Below are 26,659 nucleotides of genomic sequence, written 5' to 3' on the forward strand. Positions count from 1 at the left end.
ATTCTTCCAATAGTCTTCAATCGATTCCTTTGCTCTGAAGCGCCTGCCGTAGGCTCTCTTTGCCAAATTGTCATGATCAAAACATTTCCTCGGGAAATGTTCCTGTAGGCCATAAGAGGCTAATTCAGCAAGTGACTCGTCGGCATGTGCTGGATTCTTTAAATGGACATCGAGGTTACCCAAAATCATAGGGAAGGTTAATCCGGACTGCTTCTGGTCTCTGAGTAAACTGTTCACCGGACATGCTTGCCTTGCAACTTCTAGAAGAATTACTTTGTCTATTGGATAGCGTGGAAGTCGGAACGGAGCTCCCTCAAAGCCAACTATCCGGATATAGGAGAACCTAGGGAACTGAATAAACTAGACACCGTACCTTTGTACCAAAATGGTAGCTTTCTCTAAGAGCCTTATGTGTAATCCCCCCCGCATCAGCTTGACTAGGCGCATTGTGAAGGCGTCATTGACACGCTCATACTGACCAATAGCATAAGTAGGGTTGTTCTTTTCCCTATGAGCTATGTCATGATAATGTAGGTGCGGATAGCAGTCGTACACCTTTACTTGATTGGGCCCGTTCTCGATTTCACCCTTCTTGATCAACCCTGGCAGTGACTGGTCTCAAGCGACCATATAAACTAGGTAAGAGGTCATGGTGAAGTGTTTTTTCTCTTCAAGTTCAACCAACTAGGTATAGATATTGTCACTGATGATTTGGGCCCAATTGAACTTCGATTTCCCGACGAAGACCTACTCTATAAAGTAGAACATCCATTCTTCAAAAAAGTTAGATTGGGGGAGTCCCATGACCCGGCTGAGCAAGGTGACCATATCTGCATGCTCATTGTGAAAGTCACTTCTGGGGGTCTTTTTCCCAATTCTAATACTTGGAGGCCGAATGGCCTCAGGAGTGAAGTCAACTAGGACCACTAATCTGGTATTTGGCTGATAATGTCGAGCAGCCTCAACTACCAGCTCATAATTATGCACTGATGGAGGAAATTCCGCTGCCTGGGCAACACCACTTTCCATCATCCGCCTAGGCTTGCCATAGGCATTAGGGGAGAATACCTTGTCTCGAAAGTCCTGAATGTCGATGTGGCCCAGGTTAGTATCACCCATGTTTTCCCATATGCTCTGGACCTTTGACTCCCTCAGTCCTCCTCTCTGGTACTAGTATTTTATCTTCTCGCCTTTGCGAGGGATGTCTAATTTAGAAGCCCGAGATGTTTCGGCTGCACCAGGTGTCTTTGAGGATTCTACTGCAGATTTAGGCATCTAACCTGCACAACCAGATGCGGATTACAAGACGAGATGAAAGAAACAAAACAGGTTAGATAAAAGGGATACGCTAGCACATAAGGATCAATGGAAAACCGAATTTGAAGAAAGCATGATACTTCAGCAAAAGAACTTGATTAATTTGGACATGAAACATTATTAAGCTCTTTGATTAAAAATTTACTATTCGGTTGCGGTTCAAGGACTTGAGCGTTTAATGATCGCTAAATTTGCACTTAGTCCATAAGTTCAATTTTTCAAAAAAATGGATGAGGTTCAAAATTCCCTAAGTTTGAAATTCGCATTGTTGGTTAACTTTTGGACAGACTCTGATTTTAACTGCCTTGCTTGACGCCTTTCAAACGGGAAAACATGTTGTCTACGGGATTTAATCATTTAATCAATTTTGCATAAACACATCTAACCAATCTTGCATGCATTTTAAATGATTCCAAGGGAGACAAAGCAAGCTTACTTGGCAAAATATGGTGCCAATCCGCACAAAACTGGCCTGCCGGGTTGGTTTCCCTTTTGAAATTTGAAAATGCCCTTCCCTATGCCTTGCGTTTTTTTTTTTAAAAATGCACAGCTCGCGATTTTGTGGAATGGTAGGGTTTCTGCGATTTTCAAATTCTAACATTTTTACATTTTCAAATCCTTCAAACGCTGAAAATGGGGTTTAGCTCCGCGATATTGCAAACTTTAAACACTTTCAACGTTCCTATGCTGTCAAAGTTCGGGATTTACCTATGCTGACGAACTTGGGCGTTATAGCACTTTGCAGGGTTTAAAAAAGGTTCGCGATATTCACTATGGCGAACTTCGAGCGTTGGGGACCCTTTTCAAAGTTTAAACTATTTCGCAATTTTCCTCTCTTTAGCGAAAATCAGGGTTTTTGATCTATGCCTGCAAGCTTGGGCGATTGTGGCCTCTTTGCAAAGTTTTATACTTGGAGGTTTTGTGTTTTACCTTACATTGAAGTTTGGCGAAAATGGGGTTTTCGAGCCTCTATGGAATTTGCAAGTTTTAATCTTTTCTTACATTCAACCTCCCTTTGGCGAAATCGGCACTATGACCTCTCGCAAACCCTTTATACTCTGCGGTTTTCTTTCTGAATTTTGGCGATATTTAGTCTTATGCAAGTATTAATAGGTTTCACGGCTTTCTTCCTGAATTTCGAGACTTCAAGACCTTTTTCAAAGTTTTTAAAACTTTATCCCCTTTGCGTTTTATGCAGAATTTTGGTGAAATACACCTTCGTGCAAACTCCTATCACTTCGTGATTTACCTCTCTTCATGTTGCCAAAGTTCGGCCATTTGGTCTTTTTGCAAACTTTACATACTTCGCAATTTTCAAATTCTTTTTGCAAAGTTATAATACTTCGCGATTTTCTACGCTTTATGGGAACTTCGACATTTTTGATGGTTTTTTAAACTTTAAAAAAAAATCGCATTTTATCCTCCAGGTGTGAACTTCGGCAGTAAAGTGGCTTTTGTAAAGATTTTACACTTTAACACTTGTGCATTTTTAAGCCGAACTTCGGGTTTTTGCCTATTTCGCAAACTTTAAAACTTTTCGCAATTTTCCTCCTTTTAGCAAAAATCGGGGTTTTTGAGCTTTTTGCAAAGTTTTAAACTTTAACACTTATGCATTTTTAACTGAACTTCGGGGTTTTGGGGGGGGTGTATTGCAAAGTTTAATTTTTAACCTTTTTGCTCTCTATTGCCGATTCAGCAATTTAGCCCTCTTTGCCAACTTTTAAAACTTCGCCACTTTACGCCTCAGTTGAATTTCGGCGATATTGGGAGTTTGGACATCTTTTGTAAAATTCAGGATTTCAACGTCTTTTGCAGGTTTTTAACTCTTTCTTCACTTAGGCGATTTTGCAGGTCAAAAACGGACATTTGCAAAGCTTCAGACTTAGGCGATTTTGCAGGTCAAAAAAGGACATTTGCAAAGCTTCAGACTTAGGCGATTTCGCCAGTTTAAGCGATCTTTTGAAATTTTAACACCCGAGCGTTAAACTCACCTTGCGGATTCCTAGGCTTACACTTATGACAACATCGTCCTTTGGACTCATTATGGGCACACTCAAAAAAGACGCGAGAGACCCTATGCAGAACTCAACAGGGCGAAGGCAAAAAAACCAAAAAGAGGGGGACCCTGTCGGCGATAGGGAGCGTGTGCAATGCACAACAGGTCACTACAGTGGCTAAAACCAATAGTCTAGCTACAATGATAACGTATTGCAATGATCCAAACATTTTTCAAGTTATGGGTGTTGGAATTCTAGTTGACAATCCTACTTTTGCAATGAGGGTAGTAGCAGCAATGACTCTAATAATTGCACTCAACGTCCTCTTACTTGATACGAAGAAAGATGGAGTACACTCAGAAGGTTGCAAAAACCAGTGTTCCAGGGAAACGTGTTTCCCCCTCCCTAGGCCCAAGTCCCCCCGTTTCCGAAACCCGTCCCTGCAACTTTTTCCCTTTGTCCCCCGTCCCCGAAGCCCATCCCCGCGCCCCCCCTTCCCCAACAGTCGTGGAACACTGGCAAAAACATGCATTTTGTCTATGGGTATCTTAAAGTAAAACTTGTTGTCGTACTTGGAAATTCAGCTCACAAGCTACACCTTTACAAACCTTTAAGACAGCTTGATGGAGTTCTACCTAGTGTATGATCTGTTTTCAAAGTAATGCTTCTGAAGAATAGCAAATTCATGGTTCAAGGTGTTTTCAGTTTGATATTATTAAGTTAGTTTTCTTTTATTTTCAATTAAGTTTTAAGGGGGGGTATTAGAATAATATTTAATAATTACTAGAAGATAAGGCTTACAGTTGTAAAGTAACCTTAGTGGCAAATGTTTTTTTTTTTTTTAGTTCACTATTTTGAGTGTTGGGTGAGTCATGTCATGTTTATCCTTTTGCATTGTTTCATCCTCCATTCTCTGTATAAGGAGATGAACCTCTCTGTAATCGGTATCCTGATAATAATTAAAATAATAATAGTTTGTGTTCCATTAGTTTTTACAATAGATTCAACTTCGAAATTTCAATCAATATTCTAGTATTATAAATTTTTTATCAATCATCATAATAAATTATATGCTCAAAGCACTTAATTATAAGCTCTCAAAAAGAAGATTTTATGGTTAAAATTATTAGCAAAAAAAATACTTCAAGCAATCATATCCCTATCTGCAGAAAAAAGGAGATGCAACATCTATAAAACAAATTAACTCATATAAATAATAAATAAAATCCTAATTACAGAATCATCTATATCTCCCCAAAATAGCCACTATTAATTATGATACCTACTTGATGCGACTCTGCTAGGAAAATAGAGACTCATGACATAAGTGATTTTCAGAAATCTAATGTTTGAAAATCTAAAATAACTTTGACTTGCAAACGTGATTGAATCCTCTAAACTTGGCAAAACCTTTCCCTAACTCAAAATTTGTCAAAAAATCATAACTAGATGAACACCACTATTGCAATGCTAACACTTCGAAAATAGATAATCAACTACAACAGAAATTTAATCGAGACTTCTACTTGGATGCCACAATGAACATCCTAGCAACCTCAAAAAGAAACAGCACATGTAGCACAATCATCCCTTGTCACTATGAAACTTTTAGCCTAATATTGTACCAAATCTGTTGATTTTCCTGACACAATGAAAATCCTCAATTGACATGATTTTAGAGCTTGTAAAAATGTCATGAAATTTGCCCCATCTGGTGTTTGGAGAGGCTGAAACCCCTATCTTGGAAGCTCAAGCTTGACTTATAAACCTCTAAAAATGGAAGGAAGAGAACTTTATTTCAGTTATAATCATCCAAGAGTAAACAAAAAACTTTCATGTGTGCCACTGCATGATTTTTTTGCTTTCATCCTCTAATTGAAAATATGGCAAAGATAGGAGATGTCAACCCCTATTATGAGAGTAATTGGTAAAAACTGAATTAAATTAATGAATGATCAAACGATCATTATATAGATTACAAGAGATCAGAGTTTCTAATAAGAAACAACTGATAACAAATGCAAAAATAGAAACTACTAGTATTTACAATATATTACGATATTGACCATTAAATAACTGAATAAAGATATTATTCTAATACACTCCCTTAATGTTCAATCTGTCTACTACACCAAGTTGCCCCCTGAACTTAACAAACTTATCCGGATGTAGGGAATTGGTGTAATGTCCCCTCTTTTTTAGTGGCCCTTTAGTTGCTCAGATTCACCTATCATCCATCTCCACAGGTGAAGTTTAGTGTTTGGAGATGAATTTGCTAGCCAAAGGGGACCCAAACTTAGTCATCTTATGACTTTGGTGGAAATAATAAAGTAACTTTATAATATTGAGTTACATAAGTTACTTTTTCTAAAAATAGAAAAAGTTAATTTAAAAGATGTTAATAAGACTTTATTTACCTTGCACACTTCCCTAGGTAATAAAGTAACCTTTTTTGGCCCCTTCTTAATGACAAATTACCCCCATCATTACTGATCGAACTTTTTTGAGAGAGAGATTCCAATGGAATCTTTGGAAGATGCCTTTGTGGTATGTTTAGTGTGAAGATGAATAAAGGAGGAAGTCGTGGGTTTTGAAGGCACTTTTGATTCATTGTTTTTTTGAAATTTTCTTGACATTGGGAGCCTGCAGCAGCACGTACCAGCTTATGCAGCCATTGGAGGACAAAACCCTTCCAGTATTTGCTTGTCTGGACAAAAACCGACACTCCTAGCATCTCCACGGTAGCACCTTTTGACCAGCATCTAAGCATTGGGGTCAATTTACAGTAGGAAATCACCATTTGCAGCATTGTCAGCTCTGATCCATCTGATCTGAGCAGTTATCATACATCTTCCAGCAGGTTGTGACATTTAAAATGCATAATTACATCACCCAGGGCCAGTCGTACCATCCTTTCTTGCCTAGAATTCATTAAAAATAAATTGAAGGGTTTTACTTGGGATTTTTTGTACAAATCTCATTATCAGCAGTAGGAATAAGGTTTGGTATCATTCTTCAAGGCTTATGATGTCACGGGAGAGAGATATGAGCAGATCACTGAGGAAAATTGTCCATTTTCAGTGAAGTCTCCTGGGGGTTTGAAAGAAACAGTATCAGACTGGTCTATTTATGTAAGATTTGTTTCTGGTAATTAGTTTCTAGAGGAAATAAACTCATTGGAGCAGTTAGGTCTCATTGATAGCTCGTGTAGCAGCACCTGGACTCATTTATGCTAATAAAGCAACCCTCCAGGCAAGGCGTTGGACCCCTGGTAGGCCAATCTTGGCTTGCCTTTGGTGAATTCCATTGTTTATTGGCTTTTGATAATTGCTGTTACAAATTCAGTCAATCTAAAATTTAATTTCAGTCATTAGCTTATGTTTATTATTATCTTTCAATTGCATTACTTAAATTTCCAAGCATACATACTTTGCAAAAACACAAAATAAAAAGTAAAAAACCACAAAACAAACAAACAAAACCAATTTCCCTCTCGCTGGTCAAAGAATACAAAAAGCAGAAAAGTAAATCAGTTTGCTACATTCCTTAGTCAGCATCGTTCAGTGGTATCAGAGCAATGATCCTGCCAGCCTAAGGGTCATCAGAGTAATTCTATGTAGCAGGGCAGTTTTGGTACCTACAGATATTACACACACAAGAGACCTAGAGTGGATTTGAATTTGGTTATGGAACCACCCTTTGGGACTAATATGGGTGATATACCAAAAGAACAGAGGAGCCCACCCAAACAGGAGAGACGGGCACCAATCAATCCTAATGAGATTATGAGCTTGCCTGAATCACAGCCAAGAATTGTTCAGGCAATCAACAGGTTACAGGATACACTTGACAGAATGGATTTGGGAAATCATAGGGGATGGCATTGGAGCCGAACCAGGACAGTTTCAACTGTAGGAAGTAGGGGCAGCAGTAGAACTCCATCTTCCCTAAGTAGTGCATCCATCTCACCACGGAGAGACAGAACCCATACTAGGACAGCAGATAGGCCTATGCTCCCTTGGTTCACTCCTAGAGATGAACCACCATTGGCTGATCCACAAAATGGAATCACCTTCCAGGACACAGTTATGGTTGCCAGCGATGAGTGGGCACGCCTACCAACACATGTCAGAGATGCATTTCTATTGCATCAATATTGTATGCACCGCCATGATTCCATGAGGGGACCAAATGACAAGGGACTCAGACAGCAGTGGAATAATGATCTGAAGAAGGCTACAAATAAGCTGATCTTATCCACTTTTGATGGCAATGGCTGCACTAGTGGACGAGCGTGAGGTTCACAAGCTAGATATATACCTCTCCTTGAAACCCATGGCTGAAAATGAGGCCATTCAGTTTGCTTTCCTACATTTGGAGGGTGTCACATATGACTGGTAGTACCATGGATTGGTCACGCAAAATCACGCCCTTGTTCATTCATACGCAAAGTTCACAGAGAAGCTGATTTCCAGATTTGATAGGAAGGATGTGCAACTTTATTATGGGGATTTAGCTCTCTCGAAACAATCGGGACATGTGGATACATATATTAATGAATTTTAGCGAATAGCAATGATGGTACCTGAGATGCCTGTTAGGAGGGTAGTTATGCTCTTCATAGAGGGACTTCATGAGAGATATCATGGTTTGATCAAGTCTTTGAAGCCTAAGACTCTGCAAGAGGCTATTCAACTCACATTAGATTTGGACACCACTCCTCCATCCTCCACTTTTCAGCAAAACAAAAAATTTCCCAAGAACTCCAAACCCTTCCAGAAGCCTTTCAATTCACAGAAGGGTAACACATCTTCTCCTAGGATTGATCAGGAGACTAGAAATGAATTGAGGAGAAAGAAATTGTTTTACTTGTAAGGAACCTTAAAAATTGGGTCACAGATGCCTTGGCAAAGGCAATGTTCATCTCATTGAAGTGAGTTCAAATGTGGAGGATGAGCACATACAGGACACTGATGATGAAGGAGTGCATATTGAGTCTCCACAGATTGAGCTTGACTATACTAATGTACAAGCTACGGCCAATGTCACCATGGCCACTCTTTCTAGTTATCCTAAGTTCCACACCTTCAAACTGAAGGAAACTATTCAAGGACAGCATGTAGTGTGTTTAGTAGATATTGGAGCAACCCATAACTTTATTGATCAGCACTTGGTACAGAAACGTGGGTTACAAACAGAGGAATTTTCAAGATTTGGTGTGAAGGTTGCAGACGGTGCAATGCTGGGATGTACCAGGTTGATTCCTCGGCTCAGGATCCAGATGGGAGACTACACTTTGACAGATGGCTTTTATGTTTTACCATTAGAGGATTATGATGCAGTTATTGGTATGCAGTGGTTACAGGGGATTGGCAGATATGTCATTGATCACCGCAAAATGCAGTTGGAGTTCTTAGTTGATGGTAAGAAGAGAATACTGAGGGCATTATTGAATGGAGGCCCCAAGGAGGTTTCTTTTCGCAGGATGGAGACTATTATAAGGCACAGAGATATCCTTTGGGCTACACAATGCTTTATTTCATCTAAAGCACCTTCATCTCAGGATGGCAAATCATATCACATTGATATACAACAGATTTTAGATAAACATAGGGTGGTGTTCGGTGATATACCACCTGGTGTACCGCCTGATAGAGGCTTTGACCATGTGATAGAATTAGAGGATGGAGCAAAACCAATCATGACCGCTCCCTACCGCCATCCTAAGGCCTACAGAGATGAGATTGAGAAGATCATCAAGGAACTTCTGGACATGGGATTCATTAGACCGAATTCTAGTCCCTTTGCTTCTTCAGTTGTCTTGGTGAAGAAGAAGGATGGGACTCTACGCATGTGTATTGACTACCGTGCACTTAATAAGAAAACCATTAAGAACCGCTATCCCATTCCACGCATAGATGAGTTGTTGGATGAGCTTCATGGCTCAGTTTATTTTTCGAAGATTGATCTTCGATCGGGGTATCATCAGATTAACGTGCGAGAGTCTGCTATTACCAAAACAGCCTTCAGGTACCGTCACGGTCATTATGAGTTCTTAGTGATGCCCTTCGGTCTCACCAACGCCCCTACTACATTTCAGTCATGCATGAACCACATATTTAATAAGCATCTACGTAAGTTTGTGTAGGTATTCTTTGATGATATATTGATTTACAGCAGATCATGGGAGGAACATCTGAGGCACTTAGATGAGGTGTTGAGCATTATGGAATCTCAGTCCTTGTATGCTAAGATGCCCAAATGCGAATTTGGGCTCACTGAGATTTTATACTTGGGTCATGTCATAGGAGTTGATGGAGTCAAATTCCATCAAGAGAAGATACAAGCTATTCTTGATTGGCCACCTCCCGGGAACATTTCAGAGTTGCGTGGCTTTCTTGGTTTATGTGCTTACTATAGGAGGTTTGTTAGAGGTTATTCCTAGCTTGCAGCACCTTTGACAGATCTCACCAGGAAAGGGGCTTTCAAATGGACTCAGGAAGCACAGGAGGTATTTGATAGGCTTAAGCAGGTGATGAGCACTTGTCCTGTGTTGGCACTTCCTGATTTCACCCAACATTTTGTGCTTGAATGTGGTACTTTGAAAGAAGGTGTGGGTGCAGTACTTATGCAGAATCATCATCCTATTGTGTATGAGAGTAGAAAATTGAAAGACAATGAGAAATTATACTCTACCTACAATAAAGAAATGTTGGCTATTATGCATGTTCTCACAAAATTCAGATAGTAATTAGTGGGAAGGAAATTCGTCGTTAAAATTGATCATAACAGCCTTACGTACTTTTTAGAACAAAGAGATCTCAATGAGAGGCAGCAAAAACGGGTCAGTAAGTTTCAAGCATATGATTTTGAAATTGAATATGTCAAGGGAAAAAACAATGTAGTTGTTGATGCATTATCTAGGAAGCCATCCATTGCTGCCCTTTGTTCACTGAGTGATATTTCAGCTGATTGGAAATCTCAACTTTTAGTGGAGTATTCCAAAAATCAGCATGCATGTGAAATTATGATGGGATCATTCAGGATGACAAGTACACAATAGTGGATGACGTGATTTACTACAAGGGAAGAATTTATTTAGTTCCGGAAACTAAACTGAAAAATCAGATTTTACATGCTTTTCAGGATACTCCTGTAGTAGGACATCAAGGGTATGGTAAGACCTACAGCAGATTAGAGAGAGGTTCTCTTGGAAGGGCCTCAAAGATGATGTTTTACAGCATGTAAGGGAATGTCTTACTTTCCAACAAAATAAAACTGAAAATACATACCCTGCTGGTCTGCTGCTACAATCACCCATTCCAGAGCAAAAATGGACAGGAATTTCGATGGATTCCATCACAGGTCTTCCCAAGGTACAAGGGAAAGATTGCATATATGTAGTTGTGGACAGATTGACGAAATATGCTCATTTCTTTCCCATAGCAGCAGCTTATACAGCTTCACAGGTTGCTGATCTGTTTTTCAGAGAAGTATTTAGGCTCCATGGTCTTCCAAAGATCATTGTCAGTGACCGTGACAGCCGATTCATGAGTTCTTTTTGGCAGGAGTTGTTTAGACTTACTAACACAGAGTTGGCTCCTAGCACCAGCTATCACCCTCAAAATTAATGATTAGACCGAGATTGTGAACAAGTGGCTTGAGGGGTATTTACGCAACTATGTGTCAAGACAACAACGTTCATAGGTTCATTGGTTATATTTGGGGGAGTTTTGCTACAACACGACACATCATATGTCTATTGATATGTCTCCTTTTCGTGCACTATATGACTACGATAACATGACATTCATCGATTTGGCATTGGGAGATAGTAGAGCACCACTGGCACAGGATTGGCTTTAGGAGAGCCAAGACATACTCAAGGCACTTAAGCCAACGAGCCCAGAATCAGCAAAAGTTATATACTGATCGCCATAGGATTGAAAGATCATTTGAGGTTGGGGACATGGTATTCTTGTGCCTCCAACGTTATCGGCAGAGTTCTATGAAGACGAGTGGGGCAGAGAAGCTCAAGCCCCGATTCTATGGTTCGTAACGTGTTTTGAGGAGAGTTGGGGAAGTGGCATATGAGATTGAGCTTCCACCAGAGAGAAGGATTCATAATGTCTTTCATTTATCTTGCCTCTAAGAAGGCAATTGGACAGGGCACAGTGACTTCTTCAGTGTTACCTCACTTAGATGAGGAAGGGAAGTTGGTTATGCTTCCAATTGAGATCCTGGATTGACGTGAAAGGACATTGAGGAACAGAGTGATCAGAGAGTATTTGGTTCGTTGGAAGCATTTGCCCATAGAGGATGCCACTTGGGAAGGAGAAGCTATTCTACAACATCCAGCTCTTCAGTTGCTTGAGGACAAGCAATCCTGGGAAGAGAGGACTCTAATGTCCCCTCTTCTTTAGTGGCCCTTCAGTTGCTCAGATTCACCTATCATCCATCTCCACAGGTGAAGTTCGGTGTTTGGAGATGAATTTGCTAGCCAAAGGGGACCTACACTTAGTAATCTTATGACTTTGGTGGAGATAATAAAGTAATTTTATAATATAAAGTCAAATAAGTTACTTTTTCTAAAAAATAGAAAAAGTTAATTTAAAAGATGTTAATAAGACTTTATTTACCTTGCACACTTCCCTAGGTACCTAACTTGCCCGTTCGGGTTCGAGCACCAGTTCAGGTTCGAAGAACCGGTACGGCAAAATTTTGAAAAGGGGTTTGGGTTCGTTTGGGTTCATTAGTACAAAAACATGTAAATTATATATATATATATATTTTAATATTTGTGCAACCTATAAGCATGAATTAAGATTAGCATGTCACATAGCATTATATAAACAACAAAACAAACATAAACTTGTAATCATAACATCATGATTATACCATAATAGAATCATATACATCAAGTTTAATATCAAAATGACAAAATAATCAAGTATCATCGTTTCAACTTTCAACAATATAAAGTTTATTCATCCTCCCCCTCCTCATCCTCCTTATCATTGACATTGAAATTAAATGAGCCAATGTCACTTGCACTATAAGTTTGCTCACTCTCCGAGTCATCAAGTGTCAATGCAAGAAGCTCAAAAGCATGAGCATCCAAATCAATATGCTCTAGCTCTATATCCCACATCTTTGTTTCCCCTTGTGTGTAGTCACATTGTTTGTGTGAAAGAAGACGTAGGTTGGAATTCACATATACTAAATTCTCCGCTCTTTTTCATAGCAACCTATTGCGCTTTACTGAGTGGATGAGAGAGTATGTGCTCCAATTTCTTTCTGAAGCAGATGAACTAGCAACCTATGAAGACAAAGTAAAATAGACTGTTTGTTCCATCGGTGTTCTCTTCCTTTGCATTTAGAAAGGGAAGGAAAAAGTCAATCAAATTCCGAGAAGCTTCATAAAGTGCTTCTTTAGGAGCTAATCCTCCATTCGTCCATATTTCAAGAAATAGAATTTCTTGTGTCTCATTTTCGCTCCAATAGGAGTGAATACTGTAATTTACATTTTGAACAGGGGCAAAGGCAGCATCTATAGCAAAAATTTCATCCTTAGGATTTTAATTATTTGGATTTTGGATAATATATCCGCGGTCTTTTTCAATTTGTAATGATATATCTAAGGTAATTGATTTGTTTATGTTAGCTATATGTTGTGTAGTATCGATTATTCTCACAGAAGGTGGTAACATGATATCTTGAGCGGTTACTTTTTTTGGTCCGACAACATGGATAGATCCTTCTCAAATTCCGTGCGCATCACTTCGAACTACAATTTCTTTCAGATTCATCAAAATTTCATGTATTGATTCTTCAGCAACAAAGACACTCACTTGGTGGTGCTAAGAGAGTGCATGGAGCGATGCTGAAGGGCCAGGCTCGCCTTGAATCCACGGAAATGCCAATTTATGGTACCACAAGGGAAGTTGCTGGGCCATATCATTTGTAAAGATGGACTGAAAACTGACCCGGACAAGGTATGGGTAATTGTCGAAATGGAATCACCCATTGATGTGACAGGAGTCAAGTCATTATTGGGACACATCGGATATTACCGGAAGTTTATTAAGAACTTTGCCCAACTTTCATTCCCTCTGGACAAACTGACAAGGAAGAGCGAATCGTACATATGGGAATCAGTGCAAGGGGAAGCATTCGAGGAACTCAAGAGGAGACTAGTGGCAACACCCATTCTGGCTTATCCAAACTAAGACTGAGAATTCCACGTACATGTGGACGCCTCGAACTATGCCATTGGGGCTACACTGGCGCAAGAAGGGGGAAATGGGTTGGATTATCCCATCTACTTTGCCAGTCAGTTGATGTCGAAAGCCAAGAAGAACTACAATACCACTGAGAGGGAAGCCTTCGGAATGGTCTGTGCCATACAAAAAATTTGACACTACTTGTTGGCGACACCCTTCACTTTCTATGTGGACCACCAAGCTTTGATGTACCTGGTTAACAAACCCATCATCCAAGGCAGGATAAGCAAGTGGCTACTACTCCTGCGGGAGTTCACGTTCACAATAATTGTACGGCCAGGCAAGAGCCATGTCATTGCTGACCAGTTGTCCCAGATCAGGTCTGGGGAGCCGCCACAGGGGGTAAATGACGACTTTCCAGATGCCCACCTGTTCAAGATCGCAGTACTACCACCATGGTATACTGCCATCGAGGAATATCTCTCCACCTCCGTATTCCCCCAAGGCATGCCATCGGTAGAACAAAGAAAACTCGTGTTGAGAAGCCACACGTTCCAGCTGATTAATGGTCTATTGTATAAAATTAGACTCGACAAGGTGTTATGTCAGTGTGTGATGGAGGAAGAGGTGCCAAGCGTCATGAGGGAGGCACATGAGGGGCCCGCGACAGGCCATATGGGGCCGGACACTACGGCAAGAAAAGTGTTGCTATCAAGCCTCTGGTGGCCCACATTGTATAATGATGTGAGAATGGGTAGTACGTTGTGATACGTGTCACAGAGCGGGGAGGCCGCTGAAAAGGGATTTCATGCCCCTCAACTGTTCGCATGCTCAAGAACTATTTGAGCGCTGGGGGCTGGATTTTATTGGGCCACTCAAGGCGAGCCGCGCTAGGAGGTGTTGCTACATTGTGGTACCACGGAATATTTAACCAAGTGGGTTGAAGCGCGTGCCCTACTTGACAACTCGATCGTAAGTACAACAAGATTCATCTGAGCAAATTATTACATGGTATGGGATCCCTATGCAGTTGACGAGTGACAGAGGTGGACATTTTGTGAACCACGTTATTTAACTCCTCACTACGGAATTTAAGATTTTCCAATCACCGTCTAGCCCCTATTACCCGCGAGCCAATGGGCAAGCCGAGGCTACCAACAAGATTCTCGTGGGCGTAATCTACAAGTCGTGCGGTGTCGAGGGAGAAGACTAGGAAGAAAAATTACCTTCAATCTTGTGGGCCTACCGCACAATTTACAAGGTGACCACCGGCCAAACTTCGTTCCAACTCATATACGGGCAGGAAGCTGTCGTGCCAGCGGAATTCACGGTGCCAAGCCTTCGCATTGCAATGGAGAACAGACTCGGGGATATGGAGAGCCTGAGGGAGAGATTGTATGCCTTGAGCAAGCTGGACGAAAAAAGAATGATGGCACAATGGGCCACAAAGGTAGCCCAGCAAAGACGGAAGGTCTGGCATGACAAGCATCTTAGGCAAATGAAGTTTACTCCAAGGCAATTAGTGTTGAAATTCAATGGGAGGAACGAAATCAAACCCAAAAAATTTAAAGTACGATGGCTAGGCCCCTTCAAGGTACGTGAGGTCAATGCCAAAAGGGCGATTAAGTTGTGGACGCTCGATGGAAAGGAGATGCCAGACGCCGTCAATGAGTCGAAATTAAAACAGTATCACGAACAAAGACGAGCGATCGATCCTGAATCCTCCCGAAGAAATAATCATTAAAAAATTTTAAAAAGTAAAAAAAAAAAAAAAAAATTTAAAAAAAAGTGCACCGTACGGTGGCACTCACCGAATGGTGGGGCCACGCGTCCACCGTGCGGTGGCACGGCGTGCCCACCATACGGTGAGGCCACACGCTCACCATGCAGTGGCACGGCATGCCCACCATGCGGTGGAGCCCGCGTGCCCACCGTGGAGTGGCACGACGTGCCCACCGTGAGGTGGCACGGCGTGCCCATCGTGCGATGAGGCAAGTTCCCTGCACGCCCATATATACAGACTCGGATAGCAATGGACATTCTGGTAGCAGATAAGTCTGCCTTGGTTATGCAGCTGGAAGAGGAAAGGGCATCCAGAGCTCTATTAGAGACTCAATTGGTCAGTGAACTGGAGAGCGTCAACAAGAAGGATAAGGAGGTGTTGAAGGCAGCCTTTATGGTTAAGACTGCAATGGAGAGGCAGATGGTGGTAGAACGAGATCTGAAGAGGAGGACTGAGCAGGTGTACGAGCTGCGTGGGCAATTGGCTTCCACCACTACGCCACCACCAGTGCCTTCTTCATCAAGGACGCCCTCTGCACCCCCTTAGTTTTTGATTTTGGGTTCTGTTGTAGCAATGTATCCCCATTTTGTTTGTAAGTCGTCCGGAGACGACCTTTCTTTTCGGGGGGGGATGATGTTGGCAGCAATATTGTATGAGAATAAAATCTAGTTAATTAAGTTGTATTTGTCCTTGTTAGTTCGGTAACCGAGGGATGGTAGTTACGGGTGCGATGGTTGGCCCTCGCACCCCCTCGGTACCTTTATATACCTTGGAAGGTAACTTGTAAAGACACACATGATTATGAATGCATTTCTTATGTTTTATCAGATATCTATGGCATTATTATTCTGCATTAAGTGTTCTATCTATATGTTCTAAACTGTTCACCCAGAGGGTAAACAAACCAGAATGATGATATCACTGCCAGTAGTCTTGACATACAAATTTGAGTCAAAAGGACTCCTCTGATCTATGAGGTACTTATCAATTTTCATGTACCATGCCCGAGGAGAATGTTGCAAAGATCAGCAAACTACAGATCAACACTAGTTGAAGTGATGTTGAGGGTTTCAACAAAATGCTTGTAGGACTTTGATAAGCACTTAAGAGTGATCACAACCATGTCCTCCATTTTCCGCCCAATGGCTTCTAACTAGTCACGGATGTCCTTGATCCAATTGATGTGATCCTGAAGGGATTTGCGCCCATCCATGACAATAGAGAAGAGCATATTTTTCAGAAAGAAGGCTTTACTCTTATCAAACATCTCATGCAACGACTTGAGATGCTCCCATATCTCAACAGTTGTTTTGTCGGAAGGTATCTAAGGAAGCTGATTGTCAGTCACTGAGAGCTTGATGAGCATGACAGCTTCACGATTTTGTTCATCAAACTTTGTTTGATCATGACCGACTGCAGAACGACGTTTGGTCTTTCCAAGGACTATCCAATCAATAATGCGATACTCAAAAATTGTGATATCCGTTGTTTCTAGGTATTATAGCTTTTGCCATTGAATTTTTGACCCCCCTCCAACAAAATATTTGTCAAAGATGCCATCACTAAAAATTAAGGTCAAAGTTGGTTGACCAAATAATGGCACGAATATCAAGGTAGGAGATTGTCAACGCGTGAAAACACGTAAACGCGACGCACTAAAAATGAAATTCAGACAGAAAGTGTGCACTGATTTTGAGGCAGAATGGAAAAATTTCCAAACATGAATCCCAATGTACAAATTGCTAAAGACCCAGAAAAGTCTAACAAAGACCCAAATAAGTTTTCAAAAAACCAAAAAAAACCCAGATAATAGATTTCTGAGAATGGTTTTCTAAAAAACCCTAGCCACAGAAAAATGGCTAAAGTTTCGATATAAACACTAGGTGAATCAGAATCCCGTGAATCAAATCGCGGAATGAACCGGAAGATTTTGCGTGGCGTAAGAACAACTAGCGCTGAAAAAAAGAAACCAAAAACCTGTAAAAGAAGAAAACCTAGATCGAAAAAATCACGCACGCATTTAGCCGTGATTTTGAACAGAAGATTAAAAAACACGTGATCGCAGAAGAACCAGTCACGGATTGCAGAATTCGCGCGCAACAACTAGCAGGAAAAAATCTTGACGTGGGTCGGGTCTTAAAAAAATATCCACAAAAAAAATAACACTGAATAAAGATATTATTCTAATAGCCCCAAGGTGGCAAACACACACCCCCTCCCTCAAATTTTGGTCATCTTTAAAGCGTGTTCTCAAATCTGAAATCCCAAATGTTTCATATCATGCTTGACTTTCTCGAATGACACTTTAATACTTGGGCTTATTTTCATACCGTCCTATGCTTGACTCGCATCGTAGCTTACTACATTTCATAGATTACATGAGAAATCAATGGATAACCAAGGCCCCTCCCTCCCCTTTCAATATTTTTTTTAAATCGTCGTAGATTCCTAGCTGCTCATGACTAAGCAAAAAAAGATGCATGAGCAAGGCTTGAGAACAACAAATAATTATGAATATTTACCAACAACCTTGGCTAGTGTAACCTCCATCAATAGAGGAGTGTTCTAACAAATTGTATGCATTGGACCAAGGCACAAATAAGGATAACTCATGACCAACATGAACTAATATTTTACCATTTACAAGAATGCTACATAAAAGGATGCATTTCTATTTCACCAATGTCCAAATATGGTAATTATAAAATAAAAAACCAAATACACAATACAATACTTCAAGGTGACTCATTTAAAATATTTCAATTTTGAAAGTCCACAATAAATCACACTTAGCATTGTGAAGATGTGTAAGCATTATGATAAGTTGCATTCAGCTTAGCAAAAAGTAGTCCCATTAGCATATTCTATATTGTATATACAGACAGAAAAGCTGTCTTAGCTTGAGTTGCATTTTTTCAATTGACATGTGAATCTTGCCATTCATGGTAGGAACTACATTGTGTCCAGGAAGCACTTGAGCAAGAATATCAATCAATCTATAAGACGCCAACAGAACAATACAAAGACGAATGTTATGTTTTGTATGAGAATCAAAGATTAAACCAACAATTTTACATATAATGAAAAAAACCTAATATTGACACACAATTGTTTCAGAAAGAAGAAAGAATTATGCAATGTCTGCCATTTGAAATATTCCAATATCACTTTCCAAAAAATCAACTGTAAGGAACAAACACATAAGCTGCATATTAGAATGGATAAGAATAACACTCCAATAATGTACAAGTTCACATGGTATTTTTTAATATACTGAACGATAATAGACTATAATGCATTCATTTGAACGCATTAATCATGATTGACATTCATTAGTCTACCCAAAAACACAAAATAAACCTGCAAACACGTAAGTCATTTGTTTACCTTAAACCTACTTGCCATGTTAACATATTTCTAAAAGCATCTATACGCTAATGGCTTATATTACTACCAAGAAATTACAGATACAAGTTACAGTCTCAGGAAAATGCAGTGCATACTTACTGGTTGAAAAGTAAATAAAACACTGGTGCCACCTGGAATTGCTAACTCTTGTGTCTCAACATGCTCAATCAAACACATCCCATCCTCCAATTCAATTGAAACTTGCACCTTTAGGGTGCAATCTGCAGCTAGTGAACTTGCATTTGTATACTCGGCTGTTGTGTGCAAGTATACTCTCTTTAAGTCATCAAAAAATGATGAAACTAGGTGGGGATCAGATATTTTTACTGGCTGCATCAGAACAAGAAAGTAATAAGTGCTTGGAATGGTAATACTCCCAGGATTCTTGTTAGCTCTATATCTTTATAGCCTGAATAAGGCATTAAAAAGCGTAAATGTAACTCATTGGATCAGAGAAAGCACAAATTGAGATAATGGTGATTAATTATGGTGAAACACATTGCTTACCCCTAGAATAAATAAAGTCAAGAAAAATAAGAAAATTCAATGAGAACAGAAAAATATATTTTTGGTGATGCCTACTTGAGAACATACAGAATTTTGAAATAGAAAAGTTGAAAATTAGCATCAACTGAAAAATCAGATGATCTGCTTCCTAGCTATTATAATTCCTTTGTATTTACAAATTTAAGGATAAGATTGAAATTTAATAACCATACCAATTGTTTCTAACAAGGTTTAACCACTCATTATTTATCAGTTAGTCCTAGGTCAGAGTTTATAGAAAATGCAATTTAAAGTGAAAGTAGTAAGAACTTTGGTGTACGTTGTACCCAACCCAAAATTCGACAATTGTGTTATATGATATTCATTTGTCATTAAATAATTCAATCTTTTGTATGCCTTGTCAAAGATCTGTAAAAATCATTTTGGTGAAGTCACACATCTGAAAGTCCAATATTTTGAATTAACAAATTCTTGCACATTACTCATGGATGCTAGAAAAAAAATTGATCAAAAGATGGCACATTGTAAAAGGAAAGGAAAGTCTATAGAAAAGTGATGTCATCAAAAGGAAGTTTGAAATTGTAATACAAAAAGTCAACACACTGTTAGAAAAGATTTTTCCACTTTTAAAATTTACGGCCAGCTTAAAGGATTGACCTTAGTAAATAGGACAAAGATAAGGTTATTTCCAGATCAGCGGTCAGCATAACTAAAAGGGAGGTGTTTCTTATAAAAGGTTTTGTCCTTTATGAAATCTACAACCCAACACAAAAGGATTAATTTTAGAAGGGACAGACTGGACAAAAGACCAGGCCCATCAAATTAAAAGGCAAGGCAGAAGTGAAGACATTCAAAATATGCCATAAAGAGAAAACAAATGAGTTTCAGCACACATTTTGTGAAGTATGGTAAGTAGTTAAGTAGTACCAAAAGTAAAAGACAAAAGAAAGCACACATTATCATCACCAAGGTCAGTATATAAAAGTTATGATTCTATGAGGACTAGGAGATTCATGCCAAAGCAAATATTAGAAGAAAGTACACCACTTAATGCTGTCTTTTTAAACGTGGCAGTCAGAATAAAATTGTGCCTCAGCATTATTTTTAGACAACTAGTTTTTCTAGACTTGGTCACCATCCTCAATTTTCAGTGCTAAATTTTCTAGGTTTTCTTTCCAGATAAGTCACACATGCAACAATACAAGTTTATTTTTCATATTTGAAAATATTAAAAATGATGAAAGAAAATTTGTTGACTAGATTGGAGGAGACAACTCCAACTCAACTACACTATATAAGAAGAAGATTATCATTCTTTCAAACCTCAACCAGTCATTACTATTGCTATAGCTCTAAGTTACCAGTTCTAGTATGGATCCTAGTCCAAGTTTGTGGATCCGGCAAAAAAGATTGAGGTTGGGTTTGGTTTGGATTTGTAAGCCCTTATCCCCTTGTGTTGTATGTGCATTTTGAATGTTTAGGCCATGTGATTATCTCCTAGCACAATGGGGTGGAACTACGGGTTACACATGGTCAAGTGGCCAGGAACCACCAACGAGGACCAAAGGCTATTGACCAAAGGCAGCACCAAATAGCAGCTATCATCATTTCGTTTTGCATTCTAGTAGTTCTATTCATGAGAATTTGTAATTCAAAACATTTGGGTCGTACGAAATGTAAATTGTAAATTATGATTATTGGACCTGTCTTGAAGAGGCATTTTAATATACGCAAATGATAATGAATTGGTTTGTTACGTTCTTCGGGGTTGGTATTGAGCACGAAGATTCGTGTGCATTTTCCTTCATTTATGCATGTTGAAATATAGATAAATCATATGTAGGAATCCTTATTTGGGCTTTAAATGAATTAATCAGTTGTTAGATCAAACCCTCTCGAACACTATTTTCTCAATCAAGAAAATACAAAATGTCAAAGTGTTTCGAGCATCGAGGTTTGGGATTATGCCTCACAGGTTCGTTAAGTGTGCAAACAATGCATAGTGTATCCCCGACCCCCAACCCCTGAAAACCTTTCCTTCACAACTAAATTTACCTAAGTGCTTCAAGCTTCAAGGTTGAGCCTCGTGAAGTTCACTTATGTGTGAACCAAGTACAATGCACCCCCGATCCCCAAAAGCCTCTTCACCTCAAAATTTTCGAAGTGCATCAGGTTTCAAGAATCAAGCCTTTTCTATTCGGAGTTCCTCTAGTGTGAAATATGTATCAGGAACCCCAACCCCTGAACCATCTTCTCTATCACCAAATTTTACTAAGTGTGTCAAGCATCGGGCATTGGATGTTCGCATTTCATATTTGGAATGCGGCAGGTGCATCCCCGATCCCAGATCCCCGACCCCCAAAAGGGTAACTTTCGAACTTGCAACCACAATGGTTTTCAAGCATCACGTATTGGGCTTCAACTGTTCGATTTCAAACTTGGTAGGTCAATCCCCTAACCACCGATCCCCAATGAGAACCTTTTGGATGTCAAACGTCGGATAGCAAGCCTCATCAATTCCTTGTTTAGTAGTTTGTATGCCTAACCCAATATCCAAATCCCATATGCCTAACCCTCGACCCTCGAAACGATCTTCTCTATCACCAATTTTTACTAAGTGTATCAGGCATCCGGCATCGAATGTTCGCATTTCATGTTTGAAAAGTTGTAGGTGCATCCCCAATCCCCAATTCCCGACCCCTGAAAGGATAACGTTCAAACTTGAGACCTCGACAACTTTCGGGCATCGGGCATCAAGCATCAGGCATCCACTATTCGATTTTTAACTTGGTAGGTCAAACCCCCAACCCCTATCCTCAATGAGAACCTTTCGGATATCAAGTATTAGATGTCGGGCCTCATCAGTTCCTTGTTCGATTGTTGATATGCCTAACTCCGACCTCCAAACCCCAATATGGAATTTTATGTTATTCAACTTTGTACTGAATTTTACCCTAACTTTGAAAGGTCATGACTTTAGCCCGATGATCAAAAATTGATCTTCATGTTATCCAATTTAGAACTAAATTTTACCCTAACTTTGAAAGGTCGTGACTTCTAGCCCAATGATTGAAAATCAATCTTCCATACCTAATCAGAGAGAGCTTGAAGAGACCTAGAATCAATCTCTTTGAACCGTGCCCACGACAACAATTCTAAAAGACCAATGAAAGTTTAGACTCCAAATTCCACTCTGAAACATAGAAAATACCTATAAAATTATACCCCATTAATCCATATCTCATTGTTGAGGGATCCTTCTTGGGATGACCCCAAGAGTTTGAGGGTGTCCTTATGCACTCTCTTATGCTCCCTCGCGATTGAGCTTGCTCTGGAAAAAATTAGTCTTCAGCTAGCACCACCTTGCTTGAGCAGCGGTGAAGATTGCTCCTTGAACCCTTAACCATCTTTGTACTATGTAATGTCCCCTTTTTGGGATCACCTTCTACTTTGCCCTACCTTCTCAAATCCAAAATAAAACAAGGGCAAACTCTAATATCCCTTGCCAATTCTGATATAAAATTTCTGATTCTTGACCTTTGGAAATTTCGTCAAACACTTTGCATGACTGATATAAAACTTCAGACTGCTTCTATGGTACTAACTTCAATTGGCAATGATATGATTGCTTGCAAATAACTTCTTCAGAAACCTTTGGCTCCACAAATGGGAGTGATCATTCCCAAAGACCAATAGAACTCTTCAAAAACCTTTGGCTCCACAAATGATCATAACAAAGCAATATTCAACAACTGGATGCCCAACAATGAGGCTGCCCCTCTATTTATTCTTTTCCTTCAAGAGGTCGGCCTCCTTCTAGAAGAAATAAATTAATATTTAATTGAACTTTCTAGAAGTTTCCCCTTAAAAAATAATATTATTTAAGTGACTTTATTATTTAATTGCACTTTAGATAATTAAAATATCATTATAATATAAAGTGCAATGGACAACATACGTGACACCATACGTGAGAACACATTATCTCACCAAAAAATCATATAGAAATAGAATGCGAAGCCACAAGCAACTACCTAAGCAACCCTCTTATCAACTCCTTGGCCTACGAGAGCTAGGAATAGGCTAAACCATCTACGAACTGATCCTCGTGAAAATGGGGACATTACAATCCGCCTTCCATGTAATTGCTTGTCCCAAGCAATCTCAGTAGTAATAAAAACTCTATTCGACTTGGATCCCAGGGGAAGATATGTGTAATGTCCCTACCAAACAGCTCCTATAACACCAGCACTAACACCACCAACTGAATCTGTTGTATCAACTCAATAGCTGATGTGAACCATGCCAAAGAAAGATGTGCAATGGGAACTCAAGTAGAGCAGCCATCAATCAATGACGAATCTAAGAAGATTACATCACCAACCAACAAGTAGATAGCTGCCATATCATATGAAATAGGTAACAAATCCAAAGATGGATTGTTGTTGCCTTCATTACCCTCCAAGGACAATTGTTGAGTAGCTGATCCACTATGAGTGTGATTAGAAAAATCATCATCACCCTCAAAAGAATGTTCAACCTCAACAAAATTTCCAGAATTAGACAAACTTTGCCTATCATTTTCTATGGAGTGTTAAATGTCATGAATGTGTTGAAGATGGAGCTTGGTTTGTTGAACCAACAAATTGGCTTGCTTTGCCCTTTCTAGCCATCCATCAATCTTTTGGACTACTCCATATCAGCTGCTCCAAAGTGCCTGAAACTTGTCCCGAAATGAGATGCAACATCAAAATTTCTATGTCCTCTACTTGCATCATGTGTATCAACCATAGTAACACTTATGTCACTTCTTTTTCCATAATTAAAGGTTGCCATATCATGAGAAAGTGAAGACATACCGTTGTTGTCCATGCACAGAAAAAAAGGACTGATTTCAACTTGTTTGTCCTTGCCATTGAATTCCTCCTTCGAACGAAGAACAATTGCATGGCCTTTGAGGCTTTAGTCTATATTATCTTCCTCATGTGCCAATGTGGTTACCTCATGTTGATGTAAAGAAGTATGACTACTGTTATCAAAATCAGAATAGTTGTCAAACCATTGTGTAAGTCTTCACCCTTTTCAAGCACCTCTTCAATGCAAGCTTCATGCCCCACACTTGTAGGCTCATCTTCACAAATTCTTCCATTTGTAAGGACTGCAATCTCATGAGAATTATGGAACATGATGCTGCTGTCCTCAAACAAATCAGTGATGATATCATGCCATTGCAAAGTGTCTCCTCCATCAGGTGTAGTCAAAACACTAGTGGCTGCTCCACTAGGTAAAGGATCAACTTTCACATCCACCTTAATATCTTGGGCCTCTAACGTAGTAGTCTCAAGTGAAACTTCTTGCAAAGATGATGTAGACAACTCATTCCCCAAGGCTATCCTCATATCCTCTTGAATTAAATCAGCATGCCTAACAAAGTCATCATATAAATTTTTGCATATCATAGGTGAGGTATCTCTATCCTTATGTTGTTCAACCAATCTCCTTAACAATTCATGTGCCATGGGTGACACATCTTGCTCACCTTTACAAACAGCCCATAAGTCATTTGACATGAGTTTAGAAATTGCATCATCCTCCTCATACAAAACTGAAAACATGATGGATTGCATAGAAGTAATCACACTACTAGGATGAACCTCATCAATAACCCTCCAAAATATATGAAACATCTTGCGAATGATATATACACAATCCATGGATATCATAATGTTTTCAAATCTGAACTTTGCAAATATTTCAAGTAATTTTACCCTCTTAGAAAAATAAGGGTTCTTGATGTCATCCAAACCTTCAAAGCTTGCCGCCATGATCTGAAGTACTTCTTTCATAATATGGCTGTCATAAGGATCATTAGGGGTTGTTATCCTCATAATTTCACTAATGCATGAGATAGTTGCAAGTTTTATCACCTCATCATGATGTCTCAAAAGTCGTGGCTTGACCAAAGAGCATACCAATGGAGTTATAGCAAGTTGCATTGATTGGGATGGATCTTGTCCAACCTTGCATAAACAAGCCTTTACCTCCTCCAAAGTACTTAGAAGAACCTCCTTTTGTTGAGATGTATGTTCTAATTTCATTCTTGCCCTGTAAATCCTTTCTTCAAAATCTCTTTCACACGACGAAGCCATGCTTGTAACTGTAAGTGACCACAAGATGGCAAGATCTTGGCTCTAATACCACTGTGATATCCCTTGCCAATTCTTATATGACATTTCTGATTCTTGACCATTGGAAATTTCGTCAAACACTTTGCATATGACTGATATAAAACTTCAAACTGCTTCTATGGTACTAACTTCAATTGGCAATGATATGATTGCTTGCAAATAACTTCTAAAATGTCTAAATAACCTCCTAGGATGGATATGCAATAATTTGTGTTTTCTGATGCATATACATGAACTAAATGTAAGAAAATGAGCACCTACAGCAGTATGGCATTTTTACAAACAATTGGCATGCAACTAATTAATTGAAGTAACAACATATGACCTGAATGCTACCTTATTCCTCCTTATTATTGAAAAGCAAACAAAGTACTTAAAAAATGGCCAAGACTCTTGGTTTACAATCGAATACTATTTCAGAAAACTCTAAGTACTAATGGCAGCCCATGAATTCATGCATACATGACTGAAATTTAAATGCAAACAACGCAAAGTGAACCTAGATGATGCGCCTAAGTGTGAGGATGAAGAAACAAGCGATATCAATACACTTTATGCTCTCCTCTTGCCAAATCAACCTCTTTACCAAAATCACCCCTGTTCTGATAGGAATGTCAATAATAAATAAATGGCAGCCCCTTTGTCTCCCTTTAAGCATTAAACTCCATTGCTATGACCCAAGGAAGAGAGCGCTCCAACTAGCAAGTGGAATCAATGTAGCATGAACCCTCCATGAGTGAAATCGTGGTTTCCAGTGGTTGTCCAATATGACTGTAAGTTTACATCAGAATTCAGAAAATAATAATATCAGTCCTCATATGCCTCCAATATGCCTCTAATTAATGCAATCTAATTCTACCAATGATCTCCAATCTGGTATGCAAGATGACCTCAAAAAATTTGGCCTATGGCCACCAATGAAGCTCAATTAGAAAGACTGAAATGTCTTCCTCTCAGCTGCAACCCTTCAGAGGAATCTTTCACCACCTCAGTTTTGCCAAGAAATGGCAATGAGTGTTCCCAAAGACCAATAGAACTCTGCAGAAACCCTTGGCTCCACAAATGATCATAGCAAAGCAATATTCAACAACTGGATGCCCAAGAATGAGGCTGCCCCCTCTATTTATTCTTTTCCTTCACGAGGTCGGCCCCCTTCTAGAAAAATTAAAATATTATTTAATTGAACTTTCTAGAAGTTTCCCCTTCAAAAATAATATTATTTAAGTGACTTTATTA

At 39.4% G+C, this 26,659-nt stretch overlaps 1 protein-coding gene across 11 annotated transcripts in view; it reads right to left on the reverse strand.

The window, feature by feature from the left end:
* LOC131034223 (mannosylglycoprotein endo-beta-mannosidase) overlaps positions 1-26,659 on the reverse strand; it is a 155,920-nt gene that overhangs the window by 27,508 nt on the left and 101,753 nt on the right. For all 11 annotated transcript variants that reach the window (XM_057965629.2, XM_057965626.2, XM_057965619.2 and 8 more), the window contains one exon: positions 18,828-19,058. In XM_057965629.2, the coding sequence (XP_057821612.1) occupies positions 18,828-19,058 (231 nt within the window). The remainder of the gene's footprint in view (positions 1-18,827; positions 19,059-26,659) is intronic.

Source organism: Cryptomeria japonica, chromosome 3 (genome assembly GCF_030272615.1).
Source record: "Cryptomeria japonica chromosome 3, Sugi_1.0, whole genome shotgun sequence".
Taxonomy (NCBI): domain Eukaryota; kingdom Viridiplantae; phylum Streptophyta; class Pinopsida; order Cupressales; family Cupressaceae; genus Cryptomeria; species Cryptomeria japonica.